General features: G+C 35.1%; 1 protein-coding gene across 3 annotated transcripts; it reads right to left on the bottom strand.

The window, feature by feature from the left end:
- Positions 1–2,077: 2,077 nt before the first annotated feature.
- LOC127856996 (protein FAM204A-like) lies at positions 2,078–23,528 on the bottom strand. Of its 3 annotated transcripts, none has more exons than XM_052393244.1 (7): positions 23,359–23,528; positions 11,585–11,678; positions 10,454–10,634; positions 7,778–7,955; positions 6,568–6,624; positions 3,550–3,599; positions 2,078–2,212 (listed from the first exon to the last, which is right to left on the bottom strand). In XM_052393244.1, the coding sequence occupies exons 1-7, from the start codon at positions 23,422–23,424 to the stop codon at positions 2,170–2,172; spliced, it is 669 nt and encodes a 222-aa protein (XP_052249204.1). In that variant the 5' UTR covers positions 23,425–23,528; the 3' UTR covers positions 2,078–2,169. The 3 variants fall into 3 exon arrangements, with proteins under 3 accessions (XP_052249204.1, XP_052249206.1, XP_052249205.1); XM_052393246.1 differs by lacking the exon at positions 23,359–23,528 and adding an exon at positions 22,770–22,824; XM_052393245.1 differs by lacking the exon at positions 23,359–23,528 and adding an exon at positions 19,242–19,358.
- Positions 23,529–23,976: the final 448 nt, after the last annotated feature.

The raw sequence follows: 23,976 nt of genomic DNA, 5'->3' as shown, positions 1-23,976 counted from the left end.
GTAAGTGTTGTTTTTTCAAAGTATGAATCAAATGTGATCATAAATAAAGAAGTTATGGCAATTTACGCTCAATTTATTAATTTGACCTTGAGAGTCAAGGTAATTCAAAGGTCAAGGTAAAATTCAACTTGCCAGGTATAGTAACTTCATGATAGCAAGAAAGTATTTGAAGTTTGAAAGCAATAGCCTTGATACTTTAGAAGTAAAGTGGATCTAAACACAAAATTTAACAAAATATTCAAAGTTACAAAGACAAAAAAGGGCCATAATTCGGTTAAAAAGCCAACCAGAGTTATGCAACTTGCCCTGTACAGTCCCCTTACGAGAGTTAGCAAGTTTCTCAAGTCTAAAAAGCAATAGCTATGATACTTTAGGACTAAAATGGACCAAAACACAAAACTTAACCAAATGTTGAATTATTTTAGTATAAAAGGGGCCAAAATTCTGTCAAAATGCTTGATACAAATGTCTGCTCTTGTTTATAGAATGGGGTCATGTTGGTTAAGAAGTATGCAAAATATGAAAGCAATATGTCAAAGGACATAGGTAATATTTGAGGTGGTACGCAAACTTTAACATAGATTTTTCAATAATATGCATATTCTAAGTGAAACAAGGGCTGTTTGTAAAACATGCATGCCCCCCATATGGGCGGTCCGTTGTAGTGGCAGCCATTGTGTGAATACGTTCTTTGTCACTGTGACCTTGACCTTTGACCTAGTGACCTGAAAATCAATAGGGGTCATCTGTGAGTCAATGTACCTATGAAGTGTCATGATCCTAGGCAAAAGCGTTCTGGAGTTATCATCCGAAAATCATTTTACTATTTCGGGTCACCGTGACCTTGACCTTTGACCTTGTGACCTCAAAATCAATAGGGGTCATCTGCGAGTCATGATCAATCTACCTGTGAAGTTTCATGATCCTAGGCATATGCGTTCTTGAGTTATCATCCAAAAACCATTTTACTATTTCGGGTCACCGTGACCTTGACCTTTGACCTAGTGACCTCAAAATCAATAGGAGTCATCTGCGAGTCATGATCAATCTACCCATGAAGTTTCATGATCCTAGGCGTATGCGTTCTTGAGTTATCATTCAAAAACCATTTTACTATTTCGGGTCACCGTGACCTTGACCTTTGACCTAGTGACCTCAAAATCAATAGGGGTCATCTGCGAGTCATGATCAATGTTCCTATGAAGTTTCATGATCCTAGGCCCAAGCGTTCTCGATTTATCGTCTGACAACCACCTGGTGGACGGACCGACCGACATGAGCAAAGCAATATACCCCCTCTTCTTCGAAGGGGGGCATAAAAAGGGCCATAAATCTTACAAAATGCTTGATACAGTTGTCTGCTCTTGTTTATAGGTTGGGGAAATGTTGGTAAACAAGTATGCAAAATATGAAAGCAATATGTCAAGGGACATAGGAAATATTTGGGGTAGTACGCAAACTTTAACATTTGCACGCTAACGCTAACGGGAACGCTAACGCCGACACTGGGGTGAGTGGGATAGCTCCACTAAAAATATATTTCATATATAACAGTCGAGCTAAAAATGCAAAAAAAATTGTGTACGAAAAAAAAATTGGGTACATTTTTGAGAAAGAAAAAAAATGGGTATTTAAAAAAAACAAATTTGGGTACGAAAAATAATTTTTGTACGAAAAAAGTTGGGTACGAAAAAAAAATGAGTACAAAAAAAAAGTGGGGGTACAGGGAAGTAGTACCCATGGCAAACTTGACCTATTCAGCGAAACTGGGAGGCGGGTTACATTCTCAATCAAATCTAAAAATAACTACATTTGGGGTTTTCCCAGCGTCACAGCGTTTGAAGTGCCACCTGGCAGTTTCGTGTCTAGTTCTTGTCCCAAACCTCTCTATAAATTTGAAAGAGGATGGGAAACAAGCTGCCTTTACCTTTATCAATGATAATCAGCGAGGTATGCCATTTGAGAACATTTAGCTAACTCAATCTTGGTCTTTTACATTTGTCGCTATTGTGAAGAATTTTTTCATTATAACTTAGACGAGCTGTTTCGCTGAAGCAGCATTGTCAAAAATGACAAATTTTAGGAATAAAACATAATTTATTCTATATAAAAACTTCACAATAAAATATTTGTATATTGTATCCTAAATGTTAAGGCTCCACTGCATGTTTACATGTTGCTTTTGGTCTCCCATCTTTGCTTGTGATCAAATCTGAAACACAAAAAATTAAAGGCAATGATTTTATAAATATCAATAAGTTGAGCGCTAGGAAAACGAGGCCTTCTTTATGTGTGCACAGGCTCACCTCTGAAAATACTTTCTTTGTTTTCCTTGAGAAGGGACTGCCTAAAAATGCATAAAAGCGGAAACTGTCATCTCTTATAAGCCTGTGCAGGTTCCCAGAGTGTGGCTGATATGTATTTGCATTTATGGCATGTATACTGGAATCAACACTTGACTACATGAACACCTGGTGGTTTGAATGCATTTATGGCATGTATACTGGAATCAACACTTGACTACATGAACACCTGGTGGTTTGAATGCATTTATGGCATGTATACTGGAATCAACACTTGACTACATGAACACCTGGTGGTTTGAATGCATTTATGGCATGTATACTGGAATCAACACTTGACTACATGAACACCTGGTGGTTTGAATGCATTTATGGCATGTATACTGGAATCAACACTTGACTACATGAACACCTGGTGGTTTGAATGCATTTATGGCATGTATACTGGAATCAACACTTGACTACATGAACACCTGGTGGTTTGAATGCATTTATGGCATGTATACTGGAATCAACACTTGACTACATGAACACCTGGTGGTTTGAATGCATTTATGGCATGTATACTGGAATCAACACTTGACTACATGAACACCTGGTGGTTTGAATGCATAACACTTGACTACATGAACACCTGGTGGTTTGAATGCATTTATGGCATGTATACTGGAATCAACACTTGACTACATGAACACCTCGTGGTTTGAATGCATAACACTTGACTACATGAACACCTGGTGGTTTGAATGCATTTATGGCATGTATACTGGAATCAACACTTGACTACATGAACACCTGGTGGTTTGAATGCATAACACTTGACTACATGAACACCTGGTGGTTTGAATGCATTTATGGCATGTATACTGGAATCAACACTTGACTACATGAACACCTGGTGGTTTGAATGCTTTTATGGCATGTATACTGGAATCAACACTTGACTACATGAACACCTGGTGGTTTGAATGCATTTAAGGCATGTATACTGAAATCAACAATTGACTACATGAACACCTCGTGGTTTGAATGCATTTATGGCATGTATACTGGAATCAACACTTGACTACATGAACACCTGGTGGTTTGGATACTTGTTCTATAAAAACTTAATGGGACTATTTATGTCTTAGCATACCAAAACAAGATGCCATTCTGTTATAGACAGATATACACATTTTATGATAGTACATGTGAGTGGTTATAAATGCAAAGAGCTATAAGTTCAACGGACTGACGATCTTACCCCCAGTGTAGCTTCTGCTTCTTTTTGGCTTTCGCAAGGTCACCTTCCTCCTTTAATAATACAAATTAAAAGTTTGTGGCCAAAAAATGACAATTAAAGCACAATTTGGAAATAAGATACACAATAAAAGAAAATCCTTATTTGTTTATGATTTTGATAATTATCATGAGAAAATAAAATAAACAAGATGGCTGTGATGGCCATTATGACTCACCTCAACAATATAAGCTACAAATTTGACCTGGTGACAGAATTTTATCTCGTGTGATCCAGTTTTTAATTTGGCCAAAATTTGGTCAAGACAAAATTAACCAGGCTTTGACAATATTTCAAGCTTAACAAGAGCCCCATACCAGTGGAATGTCTATGAATGAAACATTGTGAAATATCTATTACAGACTGCATATTAACTTTTGTATAAGTGTAACACATTATATTAAAACCAATGGCAATTTGTCGCAGCAGCATAAAGATTTTGTGTTCATAAATGTGTGTTTGTAAAACAAATGTCACGACACATTACTCATCATGTATACTCCATGATTTCCTTTCATGTACTTTTAAAGTTTGTGCATTCATTCAGTGATATTCTATTTTCAGTATCAGTCTCTTGACCTTTGACCTCTGAATAAATTTAAGTCATTCATAATCCGTTGACCTCTGAATAAATTAAAGGTTCTGCATAAGCCTGTCATCAGTACTAATTTTTATCACAATTTAAATTATCACATATTAAACATTTGTATAGTTATCTCGGCTTTTGTGGCAGGACAGCAAGACAGATGGACAAAAACACGGAAGGATTGACAGACAGACAAAGGACAAACCTTCAAACCAATTCATAGACTGATTTTGCTGATTATATTAAGTATTGTTCAATTTTTAGTAACACATACCTTACTTTTGACAGCCAGTTAAACAAGAGGGCCTGAAAGGCCCAAAGTCGCTCACCTGAGATAACAAGATATTATTGGGATAAATCTTCTGACCAAGTTTCATGAAGATCGGAAAATAAATGTGGCCTCTAGAGTGTTAACAAGGTTTTACTAGAGCTATATAAGGAAAAATACCCCGCCCCCTGGCAGCCATGTTTTTCAACCAACTGGCATTTTTTTTACTCGTCCAAGATATTATCGGGATGAATCTTCTGACCAAGTTTCATGAAGATCGGACAGTAAATATGGCCTCTAGAGTGTAGCCATATAAGGAAAAATGCCCCGCCCAAAGGAAGCCATGATTTTCAAGCAAACATAATTATTTTCAAACTCACCCAAGATATCATTGAGACCAATCTTCTGACCAAATTTCATGAAGATTGGAAATAAATGTGGCCTCTAGAGTGTTAACAAGGTTTTACTATAGCCATATATAGCCATATAAGGAAAAATACCCCGCCCCTGGTGGCCATGTTTTTAAAGGAACCAAAACCATTTTCGAACTCATTCAAGATATCATCAGGACAAATCTTCTGACCAAATTTCATGATGATCGGAAAATAAATGTGACCTCTAGAGTGTTAACAAGGTTTTACTATAGCCATATAAGGAAAATGGCCAGCCCCCTGGTGGCCATGTTTTTCAACCAACCGGCATCATTTTTGAACTCATCCAAGATATTATTGCGATGAATCTTCTGACCGAGTTTCATGAAGATTGGACAATAAATGTGGCCTCTAGAGTGTTAACAAGATTTTACTATATCCTTATATAGCCATATAAGGAAAAATGCCCCGCCCCTTGGCGGCCATGTTTTTCAAGCAAACGTAACCATTTTCGAACTCATCCTAGATATCAATAAGACAAATCTTCTGACAATATTTCATCAAGATTGGACAATATTTGTGGCCTCTAGAGTGTTAACAAGGTTTTACTATAGCCATATTAGGAAATATGCCCCGCCCCCTGGCGGCCATGTTTTTCAACCAACCGGCATCATTTTCGAACTCATGCAAGATATTATTGGGATGAATCTTCTGACCAAGTTTCATGAAGATCAGACAATAAATGTGGCCTCTAGAGTATTAACAAGATTTTACTATAGCCATATACAATATAGCCATATAAGGAAAAATGCCCCGCCCCTTGGCAGCCATGTTTTTTAAGCAAACATAACCATTTTCAAACTCATCCAAGATATCATTGAGACCAATCTTCTGACCAAGTTTCATGAAGATTGGCCAATAAATGTGGCCTCTAGAGACTTAACAAGGCAAATGTTGATGCCGCACAACGCACAACGGACGACAGACAAAAGGCGATCACAAAAGCTCACCATGAGCACGTTGTGCTCAGGTGAGCTAAAAAGGTTGCTAATACTCCCCTTATGGCCATTTATTAGAATACAAAATTTACTTTAATAAAATTATGTGAAGGATCAAGATTTGCGACCAGATTTACTGACAAAGTCCAGTCCTACAGTAGGCTGAGTCCACAATTGTGAAAAGCTTGCATGAGCCTAACAAACTACAAATCTTCATTAACTAACATTGTAACGACACAAAGACCAGAGTTGTTTTAAGTAATTGTTTTACCAGTTTAAAAACAAAAATGCATGATGGACAACGACACTAACAAATTTAAGATAAAAATGTGGTCAAAAGAAATTGAACAATGAAATTATGAACAGCTTATGTGAAACATGTTAAAACAAGAGCTGTCACCATAGGATGACTTATGCCCCATATAAACACTTGATAGAAGTTATGAGCTTTTGAAACCTAAACGCAGATTTCGAAACCTAATCGCTGACCCTAAGTTCAAGGTCAAGGTCACATTGGTCAGAATTTGTGTGCGTTTGGAAAGGCCTTGTCCATATACACATGCATACCAAATATGAAATTGCTATCTGAAGCCACATAGAAGTTATAAGCATTTTTCGAAACCTAAACTCAAAGTGTGACGGACAGACGGACAGACCGATCACTATATGCCCTCCTACGAGGGCATAAAAATGTGGACACTAACCGTATGCTTACACTTAAAATTCATGACATTTTTGTAAATAATAAAAAATGTAAACCTTTTTCCGTTTCATGTAATCTCTAGCTTCAGCAGCTTCTGCTATACGAACGGCATACTGTAAGCATAATACAATCATTAGTCCAATTCATAATATTTATTTAAGTATAAAAATCATAAAAAAATGGATATTATTACAAAACAATCTAGTATTTTGCGATCTTATTAAAAGGCACTCATGAATATTTAGTTCATTTTGGTTAAACAATATACATGTAATTTTAAACACACTGTCTCAGAATAGAGGGAACATACACAAATATGTATTGATTAACAAATTACTGCAGAATAATAAACCAGGTTAATAAATCTACAATTTCTTAACATATCTTGTATATTCATTTAACGTCTGAATCTGAAGCTTCCCAATACATTAAAAACACTTGTACAATTCTACTAGAAGATATTTCAATGGAAATAGTTGACAAATGTTTATATTTTTAAAATATGCTATTAAACATTTTGTATGGACATTGCATCGGAACTAAATGAGCCATAGAATGACAACAAGAAAAGTATTAACAAAAACGGGCAACTAAAATATAACTATACCACTTTTTTGCAAACGGCTGGCGGTAAAATATTGGACCATCAAATATCAACAAAAGGTAATGTACCATAAAGTATGCTACTAGCCATACATCAGTCTTTTATTTATATTAACCCATTTACATTTGTATGCCTAGCGTCTAGAAAAAAGGCCTTAGCAAACAGCGTAGACCCAGATGAGACGCTGCATGATGCGGCGTCTCATCAAAGTCTATGCTGTTTGCTTTAAGGAATTTCTTTAAGAAATATTCTAAATATAGAAAATATAATAAATAGAGAAATCTAAATATAGAAATAAATATACTAGACATCCCTAATTTTGGAAATAAATGGATCCAATTTAGAAGGATGGGAGAGTCCACAAGGCATAAATGGGTAAAGGTTTATCTAAGACTGGAATGATGCACAAACCGTGATAAATAAATGTACATGTATGTTGAAAATACACGCAGTCAATATTTATGATATTTTGTGAATATTGGTTTACTGCTCTAAAGCAAACTGTTCTGGTTTTATGCTCTTTGCTGCTCATCAGTATCTGAGGGTTGAAAGTGAAGGTTTACTAAAGTAATTCTATTAAATAAAGTCTTTAATTTAATATTCTAAGGAACTTCAATAGGGTCAAAATGTGTATCTGAGCGGTGAAGGGTTAAAATATTTACATTTCTCATGGCCAGCCTGTCACTTAATTGTTCTGCTGTTCCAATGTGCCCCACTTTGATGGCCTCCTCCACCTGTCTCTCAAGGCCACAATGCACACCCCCGTCTATGGCTACACCCCGTAGTAGATGATCGTTCACACCCAGGTAGGCGTTCAACTCAGCAAATTTGTCTGTTTTTCTGTGATTACAATTCAAACTAGAGCTTTGTCACAGACGTGACGAATACCCCCACATGCCGCATTGACACATAATATTTTGCATGTCGTCTATACAAAAAACAGCGGACACCCTGCTCAATTTTAAAAACGCACTAAGTGAACCCTTGACCTAGTTTTTGACCCAGAAAGGCCCATGTTCTAACTTGGCCTTAAGATCATCTCCATAAAACTTCTGACCAAGTTTGGAGAAGATCCATGGCCCATGTTTAAACTTGTCCTAGAGATCATTAAGATAAAACTTATGACCAAATTTGGTGAGGATTGGATGAAAACTACTTGAATAAGAGAGCGGACAACATGGTGAGGTTTAAAACGCACTAAGATAACCCGTGACCTAGTTTTTGACCCAGCATTACCCATATTCAAACTTGACCTAGACATCATCTAGATACAACTTCTGACCAAGTTTGGTGAAGATTGGATGAAAACTACTTGAATTAGAGAGCGGACAACATTGTGATGTTTAAAACACACTTAGTGACCCCGTGACCTTGTTTTTGACCCGGCATGACCCATATTCAAACTTGCCCTAGACATTATCAAGATACAACTTCTGACCAATTTTGGTGAAGATTGGATAAAAACTACTTGAATTAGAGAGAGGACAACATGGTGAGGTTAAAACACACTAAGTGACCTAGTTTTTGACCAGGCATGGCCCATGTTCAATTTTGACCTACACATTATCTAGTTACAACTTCTGACCAAGTGTGGTGAAGATCGTATTTGATTTACTTGAAATATAGAGCGGACATTATTCTCAATTTGTAAAAGTACTAAGTGACCCTCTGACCTAGTTTTTGATCTGGCATGGCCTATGTTCGAACTTGGCCTTCAGATCATCTAGATAAAACTTCTGACCAAGTTTGGTGAAGATCGGATGAAAACTACTTGAATAAGAGAGAGGACACCATGCTGAATGTTAAAAAACGCACTAAGTGACCCCTTGACCTAGTTTTTGACCCAACAAGGCCCATGTTCAAACTTTGCCTTAAGATCATCTAGATACAACTTCTTACCAAGTTTGGTGAAGATCGGATGAAAACTACTTGAATAAGAGAGCGGACAACATGCTGAATGTTTAAAACGCACTTAGTGACCCTGTGACCTAGTTTTTGACCCAGCAAGGCCCATGTTTGAACTTGGCCTTAAGATCATCTAGATACAACTTCTGACCAAGTTTTGTGAAGATCGGATGAAAACTACTTGAATTAGAGAGCAGACAACATGCTGAATGTTTAAAACGCACTAAGTGACCCTGTGACCTAGTTTTTGACCCGGCAAGGCCCATGTTCAAACTTGGCCTAGACATCATGTAGATACATCTTCTGACCAAGTTTGGTGAAGATCGGATGAAAACTACTTGAATTAGAGAGCGGACACTTAATACGGACAGACAGACAGACCGACAGACCGACCGACAGACATGTTCACTCCTTTATACCCCCCTAAACTTCATTTGTGGGGGTATAAAAATGTTTGAATCAATGCAAGATTTGAGCTCACCAAATGTATGTGTCAGAATTTCTATGAAATGTTAATTGAAGTTAGCTTAAAATAATATGATCTATTATTGTGTATTATGTGACTGTTTTACTATGACAATTCTGGTTTGAATTTTTGTATTGTGTATGCTGGCCTGTGTTGTATACACCTTTGTTCATGTCACTTAAATAAATTATCAGAAGATGCTAATAAAGTTGTCTCCCATTACACCATTACAATATTACTCTTTGAGTAAATTTTATTTTCCGTTCTCAACGTGTGCTCCTTTGTTCAATTTGTTTCAATGTTCCGACACTATTGTATGTGTTCTCTCTTTTATACAGACATAACAGGACAGAGAACATACATAATGAGTGTAACTACAGGGGACCAATTCTATTAATATGTTTACTGACAAAGGTTTAAGATGCAATATTACTCAATAAGTTAACCCTTTGCATGCTGGGAAATTTGTTGTCTGCTAAAATGTCGTCTGCTGAATTTCTCAAATTAGCATTTTCTTCGATTTTTTTCAAAGAATATTATCAGAATAGCAAACAGTTTGGATCCTGATGAGACGCCACGTTCTGTGGCGTCTCATCTGGATCCAAATTGTTTGCAAACGCCTTCAAAATTCGGTTCCCGCACTGAAAGGGTTAAGTATAAAAAATATACTGTTCTTCTTATCCTGTAACATTTATTCAAAAGGGAAAATGATTCAGAACTCTAATTCAGGTCTTTAATAAAAACTCCGTTCAGCTACGTGTTTTAAATATTTTTATAATTTATATACTGTATTTATAAGTGTAAGATTTCCTAGGCAAGTTTTAAAGTTCTTCGAAAAAGCTATTTATTCTTACACTGGCCCAGTCCTGAAAGATTTATATTTTCATATTAAGCTATGATTGATTTACAATTTATGCTGAAAAATAAGTTTATTTCGCCATGACTTCAAAACCACTGCCATACAAACCTGTGAGCTAAAATGTCTGAATCTGCATTGCCCTTGACATTGTCACACAGCTTTTTATCTGGCTCAGTGGTCTTTGAAGACAAACTATTTGGCTCACATTTCAGTTTATCAGAATCATCTACCGAAACATTATGTTGTCGTAAAATGTCCTTCTCTTCTTCTGAAGACAACTTTTCTTGAACTAAAAATAAAAAACTAACAAAACATGGGGTATTTTTTACAGTTATTTTGTTAATAGATCTTTTTCACAAACTCTACTGTGGGACTTGAACAATTTAAGAACACATTTTCAACAAAAATAATCACTTTGCTTCAAAAACTTCCAAAAAAAGGATAAAAAAAAATAGTTCTATCCCTGTTAGTGATGAATGAAAACAAACACATTTTTTATTTGTTGAACTTCCCTTTAAGGCTCTGATCATTATTATGAAGTTTAATTTGAATGCCTTTATTACTTCATAAGTTATGCACCACACAGAAAATGGATTATATAAAATATCAGTCAAGGGGTATAACTCTTAAAATACTGAGTTCAGTTTATTGTACTCTGTGCTTCCTCTTAATTTTCTTCATCAATGTGCCAAGTTGTTTTTAAATATGGTCATTTCTACTGGAAATATTCCCTGCACCAGAAAATTCCCTAAAGTGGAAAATCTATGTATTTATTCACGTTTATTATCATTGTTGTTGTTTAGAAAATGGTTGGATTACTACTATTTATCAAATTGCAAGGTAATGATTTGTTTATTGCACTATTATCTGGATATTTTCATTGGGTAAAAAATTTAATGAGTCAGTTGTGGTATCAAATTAGACACTGATTTTGATGAGGTGGTCGTTATTTTACTAATGGCAATGTTCATTTTTTTAAATTTCTGATTCAACTGTACTAGACTTTCCATGAAATTAACATAATAAAAAATTGCCAAATTTTCGTACCATTTTTGCCCATTACACACTTATCAGTGGGTAGACTTATGACTGGGTTTTTACCGTACTGCTTTCTTTTTCAAGCATGCAAAATGTGCACAAATATAGTCCTTTATTCATATTGTAAGAACTAATCAGGTATTTTGTTATTCTATACAAAACATATGACTTAAGTCTTATGGAATATATGTATTTACTGACCTGTTTGCAGTATGTTTTTCTGTAAGTGTTTTATTCGCTTTTCTGTTGATCTTTTTGTGACATCATTTGTCCTTTTTTCCAAAGCTTTAAATCTCTGAAAAGAAAGTTTAAATTTATAAATGACAACCTGCAGCAAAATTTATTTAACAACCATTTAACAGTTAAGGCAAAGCTCTTGGTCAAATCTGCTTTTAGTATCCATTAACAAAGTTATCACTATTTAATTGTTTATCATGCAAGGGAGGCAGACAACACCCCAATATTTTGGCTACTGATCATCCTGTTCAATTTCCACTTGCACTTACTAACCTCATGAAATAACCAGAATCTACATATGTTGGGTTTAATTTGGAATCATAGCTAAAATTAGTTCTTCTTCAATGCTTTGAGCTTTTATGAGAATATATGAACAGCTCAAAGTTCTTCCTGATAAAACCCAAATTCCATGTAAAAAAATTAAGTCTCAAGTTTGTCTATAAAATCAATTTAAATCAACCTAATAGAATGTAACAAACACATTTCCTGTTACCATTTACATCAATTTGCGTGTTTACTCAAAACAAAAGTTTATAAAAACATAATTAAACAGAAAGCCGAAGTTTTGAATTGACAATGCAATCTATCTTACAAAGTTCTGGAGATAGTCAGTGTAGCACAACTGGTTGATTAGACTCGAGATATAACCTGCTGAAGATTCTGGAGATATTCAATGTATACATTAGCATATTTTCAAATTCTGAATACTTAGTGTTTTCAATTGCAAAATCCTGCACATTTTCGTGAACTGTTTCCATGTTCAAAACTTTGATTAATATCATTACTTTGGGAGCACACCATATCAACTAAGTTTTTTTAATTTTAGCAATAAGGATGAATTATCTGTTTGTGTTTATTTATGCCTGAAAAAAGTTTATGGTGCTCATTTTACCTATAAAAGTGCCGTCTGGATTCCAGGATGCAGAGTTTACATAAACAAGAGGGACAAGATGGCCCTAAATCGCTCACCTGACTAACCTTGCCACATCAACTTAAATTCTATCAGACCCGTATACAATCCCAAGCCACTGGCCCAGAGTTCATTAATTAATACATTTTGACCAAATATCATTAAGACCTGATGAAAACTGTGACCGCTAGGTTTGTTTTTCAAGATTAACAAGAGATGTGTTTGTCAAAAACACCATGCTCACTATTGCATCGCTTTGAAGCCATATATTTGACCTTGACCTTTCACCACTCAAAATGTGCAGCTCCATGAGTTACTAGCATTCCCTGTTAAATTTTAAAATTTGTCATACATTAGTTCTATTAATTTAGCTAGATAGATATTCCAAAAAGCTTTCCAAAACAGATTGAATTGTTAACATATCCCCACCGGAAGAGAAGTTATAACAATTTTTGTCATGGAAATTTTGTCGATTTATTGGAAAATATTGGTACTTATTACTACATAGTAAATGTGTTAAATCACAGTACCTTCGCCTTATGTTATTACAGAGAAATTGACATAACTTTTGTTCTAAAGAAGATTTTGTTCTAGAGAGTTCAAATTTGGCAGTTTGATGTATTTTTTCATGTTCTTTTCATTTCTTTACTTAGTTTTTGCATAGTATAAACTATAATGAAGATACATTAATATCACAATTTTTTTTTTTTTTCGACTTTTTGTCTCAAATAAAGACATCACAAAATACAACAAACAAAACAACATGTCACTTATATAAACAAGAGGGCCAAGATGGCCCTGGTTTAATCACCTGAGAGGAGTCGGTTCATTTAATCTTTACCAAACATTAAACTTGACCTAGATATTGTCCAGACAAACATCCTGGTCAAGTTTCATCATTATTAAACCAAAACTCTGGCATATGGAGTGTTTTTGTTTTTGTAAGATTTTACCTGGTGACCTATATTTTGAGTTGACCCCCCTTACCAAACATCAAACTTTGCTTGCAAAAATAAATATTTTGACCAAGATTCATAAAATCTGAAACAATATTGTGACCTCTAGAGTGTTTACAAGGATTTTGTATACTGTAAAACCATTAAATTTCGTGTGGTACGACTTTTCGTGGATTTTGTTGGTCCACTGAACCACGAATTCAAGTACCAACGATTATTTATACATTTTTAATCCTAAATCGGTCATTTCCGAATGTCATTTCCAACATTTTCTTGTGTTGTCAGTTATCGGAGATATTTGTTTTTGAAATAGTTACTTCACTTCAGTAGTTCACATAACACTATATCTATCAGTTTTTCTTTTTTTTTTATTCATCATCGTTAATGTACGTTTTAGTAATCATGGTAAATAAAGATAATAAATAGCATTACCAATTGTGAAGAAAAACAAATTTCTTTTACCTGACGTAAAATTAACAGTTTGCAGATTTATCATATATGTCAATATGCGCAAATTAAATTTAAAAGAGACATAACCGTTTTCACACATGTATTTTGGGGACCTTATTACTCAAGTGTTTCTACTAGGGGACCGATTGCGCTGAGAAGTGCAAATATTGTCAAAACAACATCGATGGCAATTAGCGAGCTGGGACCCACAAGTGTGCTGCTTTATCGCTTTTATCGACAATTATCGGCAACACTTGAATGCTTCAGTGCACATTAACCTCAAAAGTCTTGCTGTCAACACAGATTAGCAGATTATGCTTCGTTATTACTCTGGTTGTTCTAATAAAAGTATAATTATTATGACGGTCAGTCTTCCCCGAAAATTTGAAATCCACGAAATTACGTGTCAAGGAATTAGTTGTTTGTCATTAAACCACGAAATTTCATACCAACGAATTTCTATACGTTTACAGTAATATAATGAAAATTTGGACAATCTAATGGCAAAAATTATGGCATTAATTGTGTGATTTTGCTAAACATCAAACTTACCTGAGATCTTTCAGCAACTGTCATAAAGAATGCTTGAGAAGTGTGAATGCTAGAGTGTCTACAAACCAAATGTGGATGAACAGACGGCGGACAAAGACCAATTCTAAAACCTCATCTGAGCAATCAGGTGAGCTACATGTAAAAAGTGTATTTCACCTATCTGAGCCATTTTCCAACTTGTCCGAGAAATCACTAAAACCGACTAAGTTTCACGATGATTAGGCAAAAAATGAGACTTCAAGTGTTCGATCACAAGGTTTCTCTCTAGTCACATAAGGAAAACTGCCCGCCCCCCCCCCCTGGCGGCAATGTTTTTTTACTGATCAGGACCATTTGCGAACTCATCTGAGATATATATACAGTAAAACCAATAATTTCACCAAGTTTCATGATGATTGGGAAAAAAATGTGACTTCTAGAGTGTTCACAAGCTTTTTTTTACTATATAAATATAAGAAAAATGCCCCCCCCCCCCCCAGCCATGTTATTCAACTGACCGGAACCATTTTTTAACTTAACTCTCGTACAAATGTTCTGACCAAATTTCATAAAAATTGGGCCAAAAATGTGACTTCTAGAGTGTTCACATGTTTTCACTATATACATCTTGAGAAAAATGCCCCGCCCACTGGCGGCCATGTTTTCCACCGATCTGGACCATTTTCCAACTCGTCTGAGATATCAATAAAACCAATGTTTTGTCCAACTTTCATGATTGGGCAAAAATTGTGACTTCTAGTGTGTTTACAAGGTTTCTCTATAGCCAAATAAGGAAAACTGCCCCACCCACTTGCCGCCATGTTTTTCAACGGACCAAAACCACTTTTGAACTCAACCAACATATCATTAAGACAAACATTTTGACAAAGTTTCATGAAGATTGGGCATGAAATGTGACTTCTAAATGTGAGTGTGTACAAGGTTTGTATTTTTTTTGACCTAGTGACCTAGTTTAGACCCAGCATGACCCAGTTTCCAACTCCATTGAGATATCATTGGGACAAATCTTCTGACCAAGTTTCATGAAGATCGGACAAAAAATGTGGCCTCTAGAGTATTTACAAGGTATCTCTATAGCCAAATAAGGAAAACTGCCCCGCCCACTGTTTTTCAACAGACCAGAACCACTTTTGCACTCAACCAACATATCATTAAGACAAACATTTTGACAAAGTTTTATGAAGATTTGGCATGAAATGCGACTTCTACAGTTTTTACAATTTTTTTTTTTCCTAGTGACCTAGTTTTTGACCCGGCATGACCCAGTTTCAAACTCAACCGAGATATCATTGGAACAAAGCTTCTGACCAAGTTTCATGAAGATCGGAAAAGAAATGTGCCCTCTTGAAAATACACTGTATTATTATGAAAACATTAATAGTCAAAGGGGAGTAACTACTGTAAACTTAAATGCAATATTTAGAAGATTTGTCTCGCATGTTACATGACCTTAATTCAGAATGTTTACAAGCCTTTTTACTATTTAAATATAAGGAAAACTGCCCGTCCCCCTGGCAACCATGTTTTTCAACGGACCGGAACCATTTTCGAACTCAATTCTCAAATCAAGGAAACAAATGTTCTGACCAAATGTCATGAAAATTGGGCCAAAAATGTGACTTCTAGAGTGTTCACATGATTACACTATATACATTTTGAGAAAAATGCCCCCCCCCACTCACTGGCGGCCATGTTTTTTTACCGATTTGAACCATTTTCGAACTCTTCTGAGAAATCAAAAAACAAATGTTTTGACCAACTTTCATGATGATTGGGCAAAAATTGTGACTTCTAGAGTGTTTACAAGGTTCCTCTACAGCCAAATAAGGAAAACTGCCCCGCCCACTAGCGGCCATGTTTTTCAACGGACCGGAACCACTTTTGAACTCAACCAACATATCATTAAGACAAACATTTTGACAAAGTTTTGATCTAGTGACCTAGTTTTTGACCCGGCATGACTCAGTTTCGAACTCAATCGAGATTTCATTGGGACAAAGCTTCTGACCAAGTTTTATGAAGATCGGAAATAAATGTGGCTTCTAGAGTGTTTACAAACAAATGTAGATGGACAGACGACGGACAAAGACTGGTCACAAAAGCTCACCTGAGCAATCAGGTGAGCTAAAAATCTTGTTACCAGTTGCAACTCCCAGTGACCCAGAGGGTCAAGAGCTGGGAGTTGGATTATAGCAACTAAGCTAAAAATTCAAGCTTTTCATGTTTCCACTAAAAGATATTCAATTTTGCTGTGGGGGTGAACTGGCATACATGTACTAAGGAATGGTTCGCCACAAGCTGAAATAATTGGCCTTCAGAATAAATCTGAACCCTGAACGTTTATTTCCAACAATTAGATGCGTATCAGTATTGTTGTTTACAACTTAGCAAATGTTATGGATTTTATCAATCATTCACATGATGGTGTTTTCATAAAATGTGTGGCTTAGTGCTGGTGATGAATGTGTTCAGTTTTAGTGAAAGAAAGCCAAGTGCCATTGTATTTTATGGCCCAATCAAGTACACAGGCTATATTATCCTGTGTATTATACCACCTGAGGACTAAATATACATGAATAATCTGCCTGAATAGTTGCAAATGTACTTTAAGTTTCATCTGATTTTCAGAAAGTAGTTTGAATATATTGAATCGATCCAAATAAATAAATTTGACAATCTGTAGTGTTTGACACGTACAAATGTACTGGAGTCCCGTAATCCGAGACTCCTTGAAATGAGACATGGACTCCTAGTTTTTTTGTCAACTAAGTCTGTCCGCCTCCTTCGAAATCATCTTTTAAACATAAAAATCCCTTATTTTAGTTATTTGTTTTGCGAGACCAGAATGTTAAAACTTTTCAGCATCCAAAATATATGCAACTTATCATTCTGCTGAAATGCATCAATAAAAATTAAACAATTGTTTTTCCTTGTGGCAGTCCATACATGTAGTAATAGGGAAACTCTAGAAAATAGAACTCCGATCAACGTGATTGCTGCCATTTTTTCTCTGCTATGTTTTCTAAAGTAAAGCTTTTGCTAAAGTCTCGGAACTTTAAACAACATGCGCAGAGGATGAAATTTGCGGGTGTGTATGGATCTATCGGCTTTGCTTGGTTAAACATGCTGTAAATAAACAATTTTGGCATGGATATAACGGGAATTAAATAAATCTTCAAAGGTAAATCTTTTATTGCAGCATTATTTGCATTCATTCAGACATTATTTCACTTGTTACCTTAACCGCTCGATTTATGTTCATTGGAGGATATTTAAGTATTAGAGGTCATACATAATGCCACAGAAATTTGAATCACATCACCAGTTATTCAAAAGAAGGAGTGTATACTGCAACACGGTTGACTGGTGTTACTTGAGGATTATTCACTTGTGTTTTAAAACCATATTCAAACATCAGATAAATGAATTAATGGACAATCATTTTTAACTTAACTTTATTAGACAATTGCCTTTATTATGACGAAACTCCTTCAATTTTAACTGCTGTAGAAACAAATTCAACACCACTGTCCGCCATTGTTGTTTATTTTTCGCCTGGTAGATTTGCGGTAAGTAGGTTAAACAGCACCAATATTAAATTAAACATGAAAACCAAAGCTCAGACATACTATAGAATTCAATGTAACAATCAATAATGTATAATAACAATTTAAATATATGGAATTTAAGACATCAAATAAAACAAATTGCAGTTATTTTCAAGCACTGTCCTATTTTTTCGCTTCGACATTTAACTGAATTATAAAAATTCAAATATTGTTAAAGTGTGAGTTTTACAACATTTAATAACCAAAAACTGATTCCAATCTATAGCGAAAGATGTTTTCTGTCAGATTTGACAAGTAGGTAACGCAGGTTTGTTTACAAAATCCCGAGGGTACTAATGAAATACAGCGAGTCAACCCTACCGGCGAGCTTACCGGGTTTGAGTATAATATTAACCGGTAGAGTAGCACAAGCCGCAAATATGACTAGGGCAAAGACAACTTACAAATCACACATAAACCAGAAATGGAGGCAATTGCACTTAACCGGTACATAATATTATTTTTTTAAGAACGGAAAAGCGTACCCTAACCCTTACCCTAACCCGCAACACCTAACGCAACACCTAATAATCTTTTTTATTCTAAACATTTAATAAGTATCAGAGGCTACTGTCCTCAAACCCCTGCATTTTCTATAGTGGTAAACAACTGTGTACCGCCCACCTGTAAAGTGCAATCTAACACAGAAATGGATAAGAACGGTAGTAACGTGTACCAACCCGTGTGCTAATTGGAGAGCTAATGAGTTGAACTGCTAACAGTAACACCACAGGAGTTTGAAATTTTATCCATAAAGCTAATCTAATGGCTAAATAAAAAAATAAAAAAAAACGATATAGTATACTATAAATAATAAAACAATAAACCCTATATAGTATACTATATAGGGGTTTATTTTTTTATTATTTAGCCATTAGATTAGCTTTATACTTATAGGGGTTTATTTTTTTATTATTTAGCCATTAGATTAGCTTTATGGATAGAATTTCAAACTCCTGTGGTAAAACTAAAAGTAGCTGAAGTAATTCGCGTTCAGAATAAATCTGAACGCTGAAACTCCGATCTGTAAAAACCATAACGAAAAATAAATACAATATTATTATGGGAATTACTGTATTTACAAGTGTATATATCTGAAATCTACCAGTTGTTTGACAAATATGAACTTAGATCACAAAAATTACCTGTATTTCATTCGAAATCATAGACATGGAACAATCATTTTCTCATTGGCAACCATTTTGGCATCGACATCGTTGTTGTTATTTCGGGAGCCAGACAACTCGCCCCAAAGCCAACTCGCCCCAGGACAAGTCGCCCCGAAAATCTGGACAAGTCGCCCCAAATATGTTGGACAACTCGCCCCAATCGAAAGACAACTCGCCCCAATTTTGTTTCTTATATATAGTATTATAGAAATTTTGTTCATATACAATTTGTTAAGTTTAATGTACTAATATTCGTGATTATTGTTTTTAGGAAATGTAGTTGTATGATGTTTTTTTTTCATTTCATATTGTAAAACTTTGTAATTCAATAATTGTTTATTAAAATAAGCCCCATTTAGTTCGTCTTGTTTTGAAAACGTGTGAAATGTTAAACGTTTATTTTGACGGCATGCTTTCATTTTCTGTTCAAAGATTGTTTAATGAGACATTTTGTATGATAGTTTGGTTTAATTAAAGAATAATGGAATGTCTTTGTGTTAGTTATGTTTTGAAAACGTGTGAATTGACGACAATTAATTAAGCCGGCATGCTTTCATTGTCTGGTCAAAGATTTATTAATAAGACAAACGGTATGACAGTTTGGCGTGATTAAAGAATAAATAAGGTAACACGCTTAACCAGACAACAATGCTGTTTGCAAAGTAATTATAAGGGCTGACTATATAAAAAGAGGGTATCTGAATTAGCCCAAAGTATGTGTTTTGTTTGTGTCGGACAATACTATTTGTGACTTGGAATACGATTGCTATATAGTTGTGTGGGTTTCAGTGCATCTGCCATGTGTTCAAACATATATGTGCTTATTTGATGTCGGATACAATAATTTTCTAGTGTTAGTTAGTTTTGTGTTTGTGTTTCTGCAATGGCAGAAGTGGCAAATTGTATACATTGTGGAAAGACAGTTGGGCAGAGGCAACGTGCTGTTTCTTGCGATGCCTGCGAGCGATGGCAACACATAGGCTGTGATTCTGGTAAGTAAACTTATAATATAATTATTTGTTGTGTCTTACATTTTTTAGGTCAGGCAGCTTTTGTTTCCCCATAAATAATGAATCTAAATTGTTGGATACTTGCATATTATCGGGTAATGTCCGTTAACCCGGTGACACATAACAGATGTGTTTTACGACCTGATAACGATCATAAAACCTTTCAGATAAATGTCAGAAGTCACTGGACCGTTATCTTTGCGTTATTTGGGTGATGTATACCGCTTTAAACTATTGCTCATGGTGTAATATTGAATGTATTTACAGTTTTTTTACTTGTCAGTACAAATATATTTTAAACGTTTGTATAAATCCTTAGTATTGAACATTACTATCTGCTGAAATGATTGAATATTATGATAAAATGTGCATTTTATATTTATATTTATGATAAGAATTTACATTAAACTTTTATTTAATATCCTTCATGTATATACATAAGTCGCATATTTTGAAAATAATTACTTTGTCAAAAAAGGCGTGAAAACTCGACACTAAATAAAGAAATATCGTATTGTTTGTTAAGTGTATGTGCTTGACATATTTTTAAAATAGCATTTTGTTGTGGTAATTCTGACGCTATTGGTTATTGAGATATCGCTGTTGACAAAAAGCCGTTCAGTTTGACATGTAAGGTTCGTTTGTCGGGATATGCTAAACTTAAAATTGAAACAGAACCAACATATTATCAAATAAGACGATGGTATCAGAAGGAAAGCTATCCAGGCGACAACGAAGGAAAAACACGTCTCTCCAGGGAAAAATCTTCAAGCTGTGGGAAGCGTACGAGAGCGGAGAATTGTCAGTCAACGGCCTACTAAGGAAATGCAGTGGCATTTATGGACCAAATGCATGAACGTTGCTCATTTGATGTCTTTCTGATTGTTGGAAATGTTTCAACCCTTGTTTTTGACAAGCTTGTTTGTGTGTGAAAGTTACTGTGTGTTTGTAATGTTTTACCATTATTATATTTTTTAAATGTTTGATAATATTCATCATTTACGGACCAAATGCCTGCCTGAAAGTTGCTAGATTGAATTGAAATAAATAATTGCTCATTTGTTGTTTTTTTCTTCTGATTGTTAGAAATGTTTCAACCATTGTGTTTAAAAGCTTGGGGTATTTGGTTACTGTCGATTCTAATATTTTGAGTTATAATAGTTATAATCATTTTTTTGCTTCTTCTTCTTACTATTTCCAATTTTATTTCTTATTGTTTTGGGCATATTGCACACTTAATTTTTCTATTAGAACTAGGGCTGTCACGATTCACCGGTATACCGGTATATCGCGGTGCGTGTCGTGAAAAAAATCGCACCGCGGTACGGCGTTGCCGCACCGGTTTTTTTAATATCATTATATTAGCACAGATATAAATACATTACATAATTATTTTGATATAGATATCGTTTTGAAAAATGTAGAAGCGATTCAAAAGGGCTAAAAAATAATCCGTTAATATCCAGGTCAAGCAAGCGCTTCCACTTGTAGATGTTTAACTTTCACGTTTAAAATACGGCGATGTATGGGTCCGTACCGTTTTTGGAATTAGGGACAGATTTCCTTTGCAAATAAGTTCATAATTATCCAAAAGATGTTTATTCTATTTCTTATTTTCTTTCTTTAGTATATCGATCGTTCAAAGCATGGCACTTCCGAATCATGTTATCTTAAGATTCTGAATAAGTCGAGGAAGAGTCAGAACGCTACGGATTTTCAATACTGGGCCCGCTGACTCCGCATTTTGAACATGCCCTTGAAGCATTTGATTTACACAGATCGTAGTCACAGCTATTGTAAACAGCATGGCGGACATTTTAGAAAAAGACGCGAACAATAACAATGACTACTTCTATCAAGTTTATTACAGTTTCTTTTACAGTTTCTAGTCATACTATGATACCAGTGTTTTCTGATTATTGAGTTTAATAAAGTTTGTAAAACTTGTTATTCTGCTGTTTTCTTCACATATACATACTCTGTAAAATATCGCGGTACGTACCGCGATAGAGTGTTGCTGTACCACGATATACCGCGGTACGCTCACGGCGTATCGTGACAGCCCTAATTAGAACTCAGTGAGTTACAAACATAGTTGAATTTAACCTCCAGTTCAAGGAAGATAACATAAACCTTTACTATACAAGGATTTATATTGGATAAAACAAACTCGAAATATTGTTTTAACAGGTAAATTTCGATATATGTTGCTCAATATATATGGTTGTTACTGGTTGATTCGTGGGTTCTGTTTGATTCGTGGGTATAGAAATCGCCTGAAATCTCGCGATTGAATGTTCGCACATGATGCAGTTCGTTACGGAAAAATGTTTTGACACGGTCACCATTTTTTTCTGATCAAAAATTCGTCAAAAACAAGTAAATAGTGTAATTCATCATATCTTGATAGGTCGGTATGAAATATTTCCTCATTTATGTATTGTTCATATAGCGTTTCAAAGGAACACAAAATCGTTTATTTAGAAGTATTTACCATGCTACATCGTCTGTTGACATTTTTTCACAAGAAATTAATCTGTCCTGCAAGGTCAGTTTAAAGGCTATTTATAGTATGCAAATCTTGAAATTCTGGCAGCCAATCAGAACCCACGAATTAACCAGAAGCTTATTTTCATGATGGTAGTTTGACACTATCAACACAGTCGATTATTTTGATGATAAAAGACGATAAACATTTGGAAAAAAGCAACAAATCTTAAAGAAGAAAGGTTAATTATTAATTTCATAATGATTCATGGTCATATATTTATAAAATATTTGAGATGCAACATCTTTATTAAAATTACCCACGACTTAACCGGCATATAGCATACTATTAACTTAAGGCAACGTTCTTTCATAATTGTCACAAATATGCGTGTATTTAACTTCAGGAGTAATGCGATGTAATGTCGGAACTCTCGCTATTAAAAAGATAGAGTGGACTATTGACACCAAGAGTCTGCCAAAGCAAAAATCATCAAAAGACTCTTAGGTGGCAATTTATATTGACTACACTAAATTGGTCAGTGAGGGACGCATACTCGACAGTAAAACAAAACATATCAATATCAATGATATACCTCCCAAACTGATGCTGATACGCATTTAGGTTTCGACTGAGGTGTTACATCTGAAGTCTCATCCATTTTTGTCCAACGATAATAAAGATTATAAAAAATCGTCGATAGTCTGTTTACAATCTGTCAAAAAAAAGGTCAGAATCGATCAGACGCTTGAATCATACTGGTTTTACACACTCTGGATCAGCAGACGATTTATTTCGCCTATCTTACGGAGAAATCCGAGATAGCCGATGTATCACGATTGTGGTTTTACAATCTCCGCTATTATTTAAATAAAAGATAAAATACACTACACATTAAGGTTACATTTCACTAACATATTTTAATATTGGGTGATGCTGTGAGACTGTGTTCCTGTAATTGTTTTCAACTAAAAGAACGTATAAAGTTCTAGATGAATGAGTTCTGAACACAAATTTCACACAAAGTTTCATCTACAACATCAACCAGGCCTGACATCAACAAGACCATGGTTAGACCTCAGGTTGAATATGTTTCCTCCGTATGGAGTCCTCACACATTACAAAATATACAAAAAAAATAAAATGTACAGCGTCGAGCAGTCCGCTGGGTTAAACATAACAACTATTCCCCGTATGACAGTGTCACCTCCAT

Source organism: Dreissena polymorpha, chromosome 14 (genome assembly GCF_020536995.1).
Source record: "Dreissena polymorpha isolate Duluth1 chromosome 14, UMN_Dpol_1.0, whole genome shotgun sequence".
NCBI lineage: Eukaryota > Metazoa > Mollusca > Bivalvia > Myida > Dreissenidae > Dreissena > Dreissena polymorpha.
This window is presented reverse-complemented; position numbering and strand designations above follow the sequence as displayed.

Coding starts and splice junctions, on each gene's coding strand:
- LOC127856996 (XM_052393244.1), bottom strand. CDS start 23,424: ATGGATGAGACTTCAGATGTAACACCTCAGTCGAAACCTAAATGCGTA. Junction 11,679..23,358: donor TATCAGCATCAGTTTGGGAG/GTATATCATTGA, acceptor CTTTCTTTTCAG/AGATTTAAAGCTTTGGAAAA. Junction 2,213..3,549: donor AAGCAGAAGCTACACTGGGG/GTAAGATCGTCA, acceptor TTTGTGTTTCAG/ATTTGATCACAAGCAAAGAT.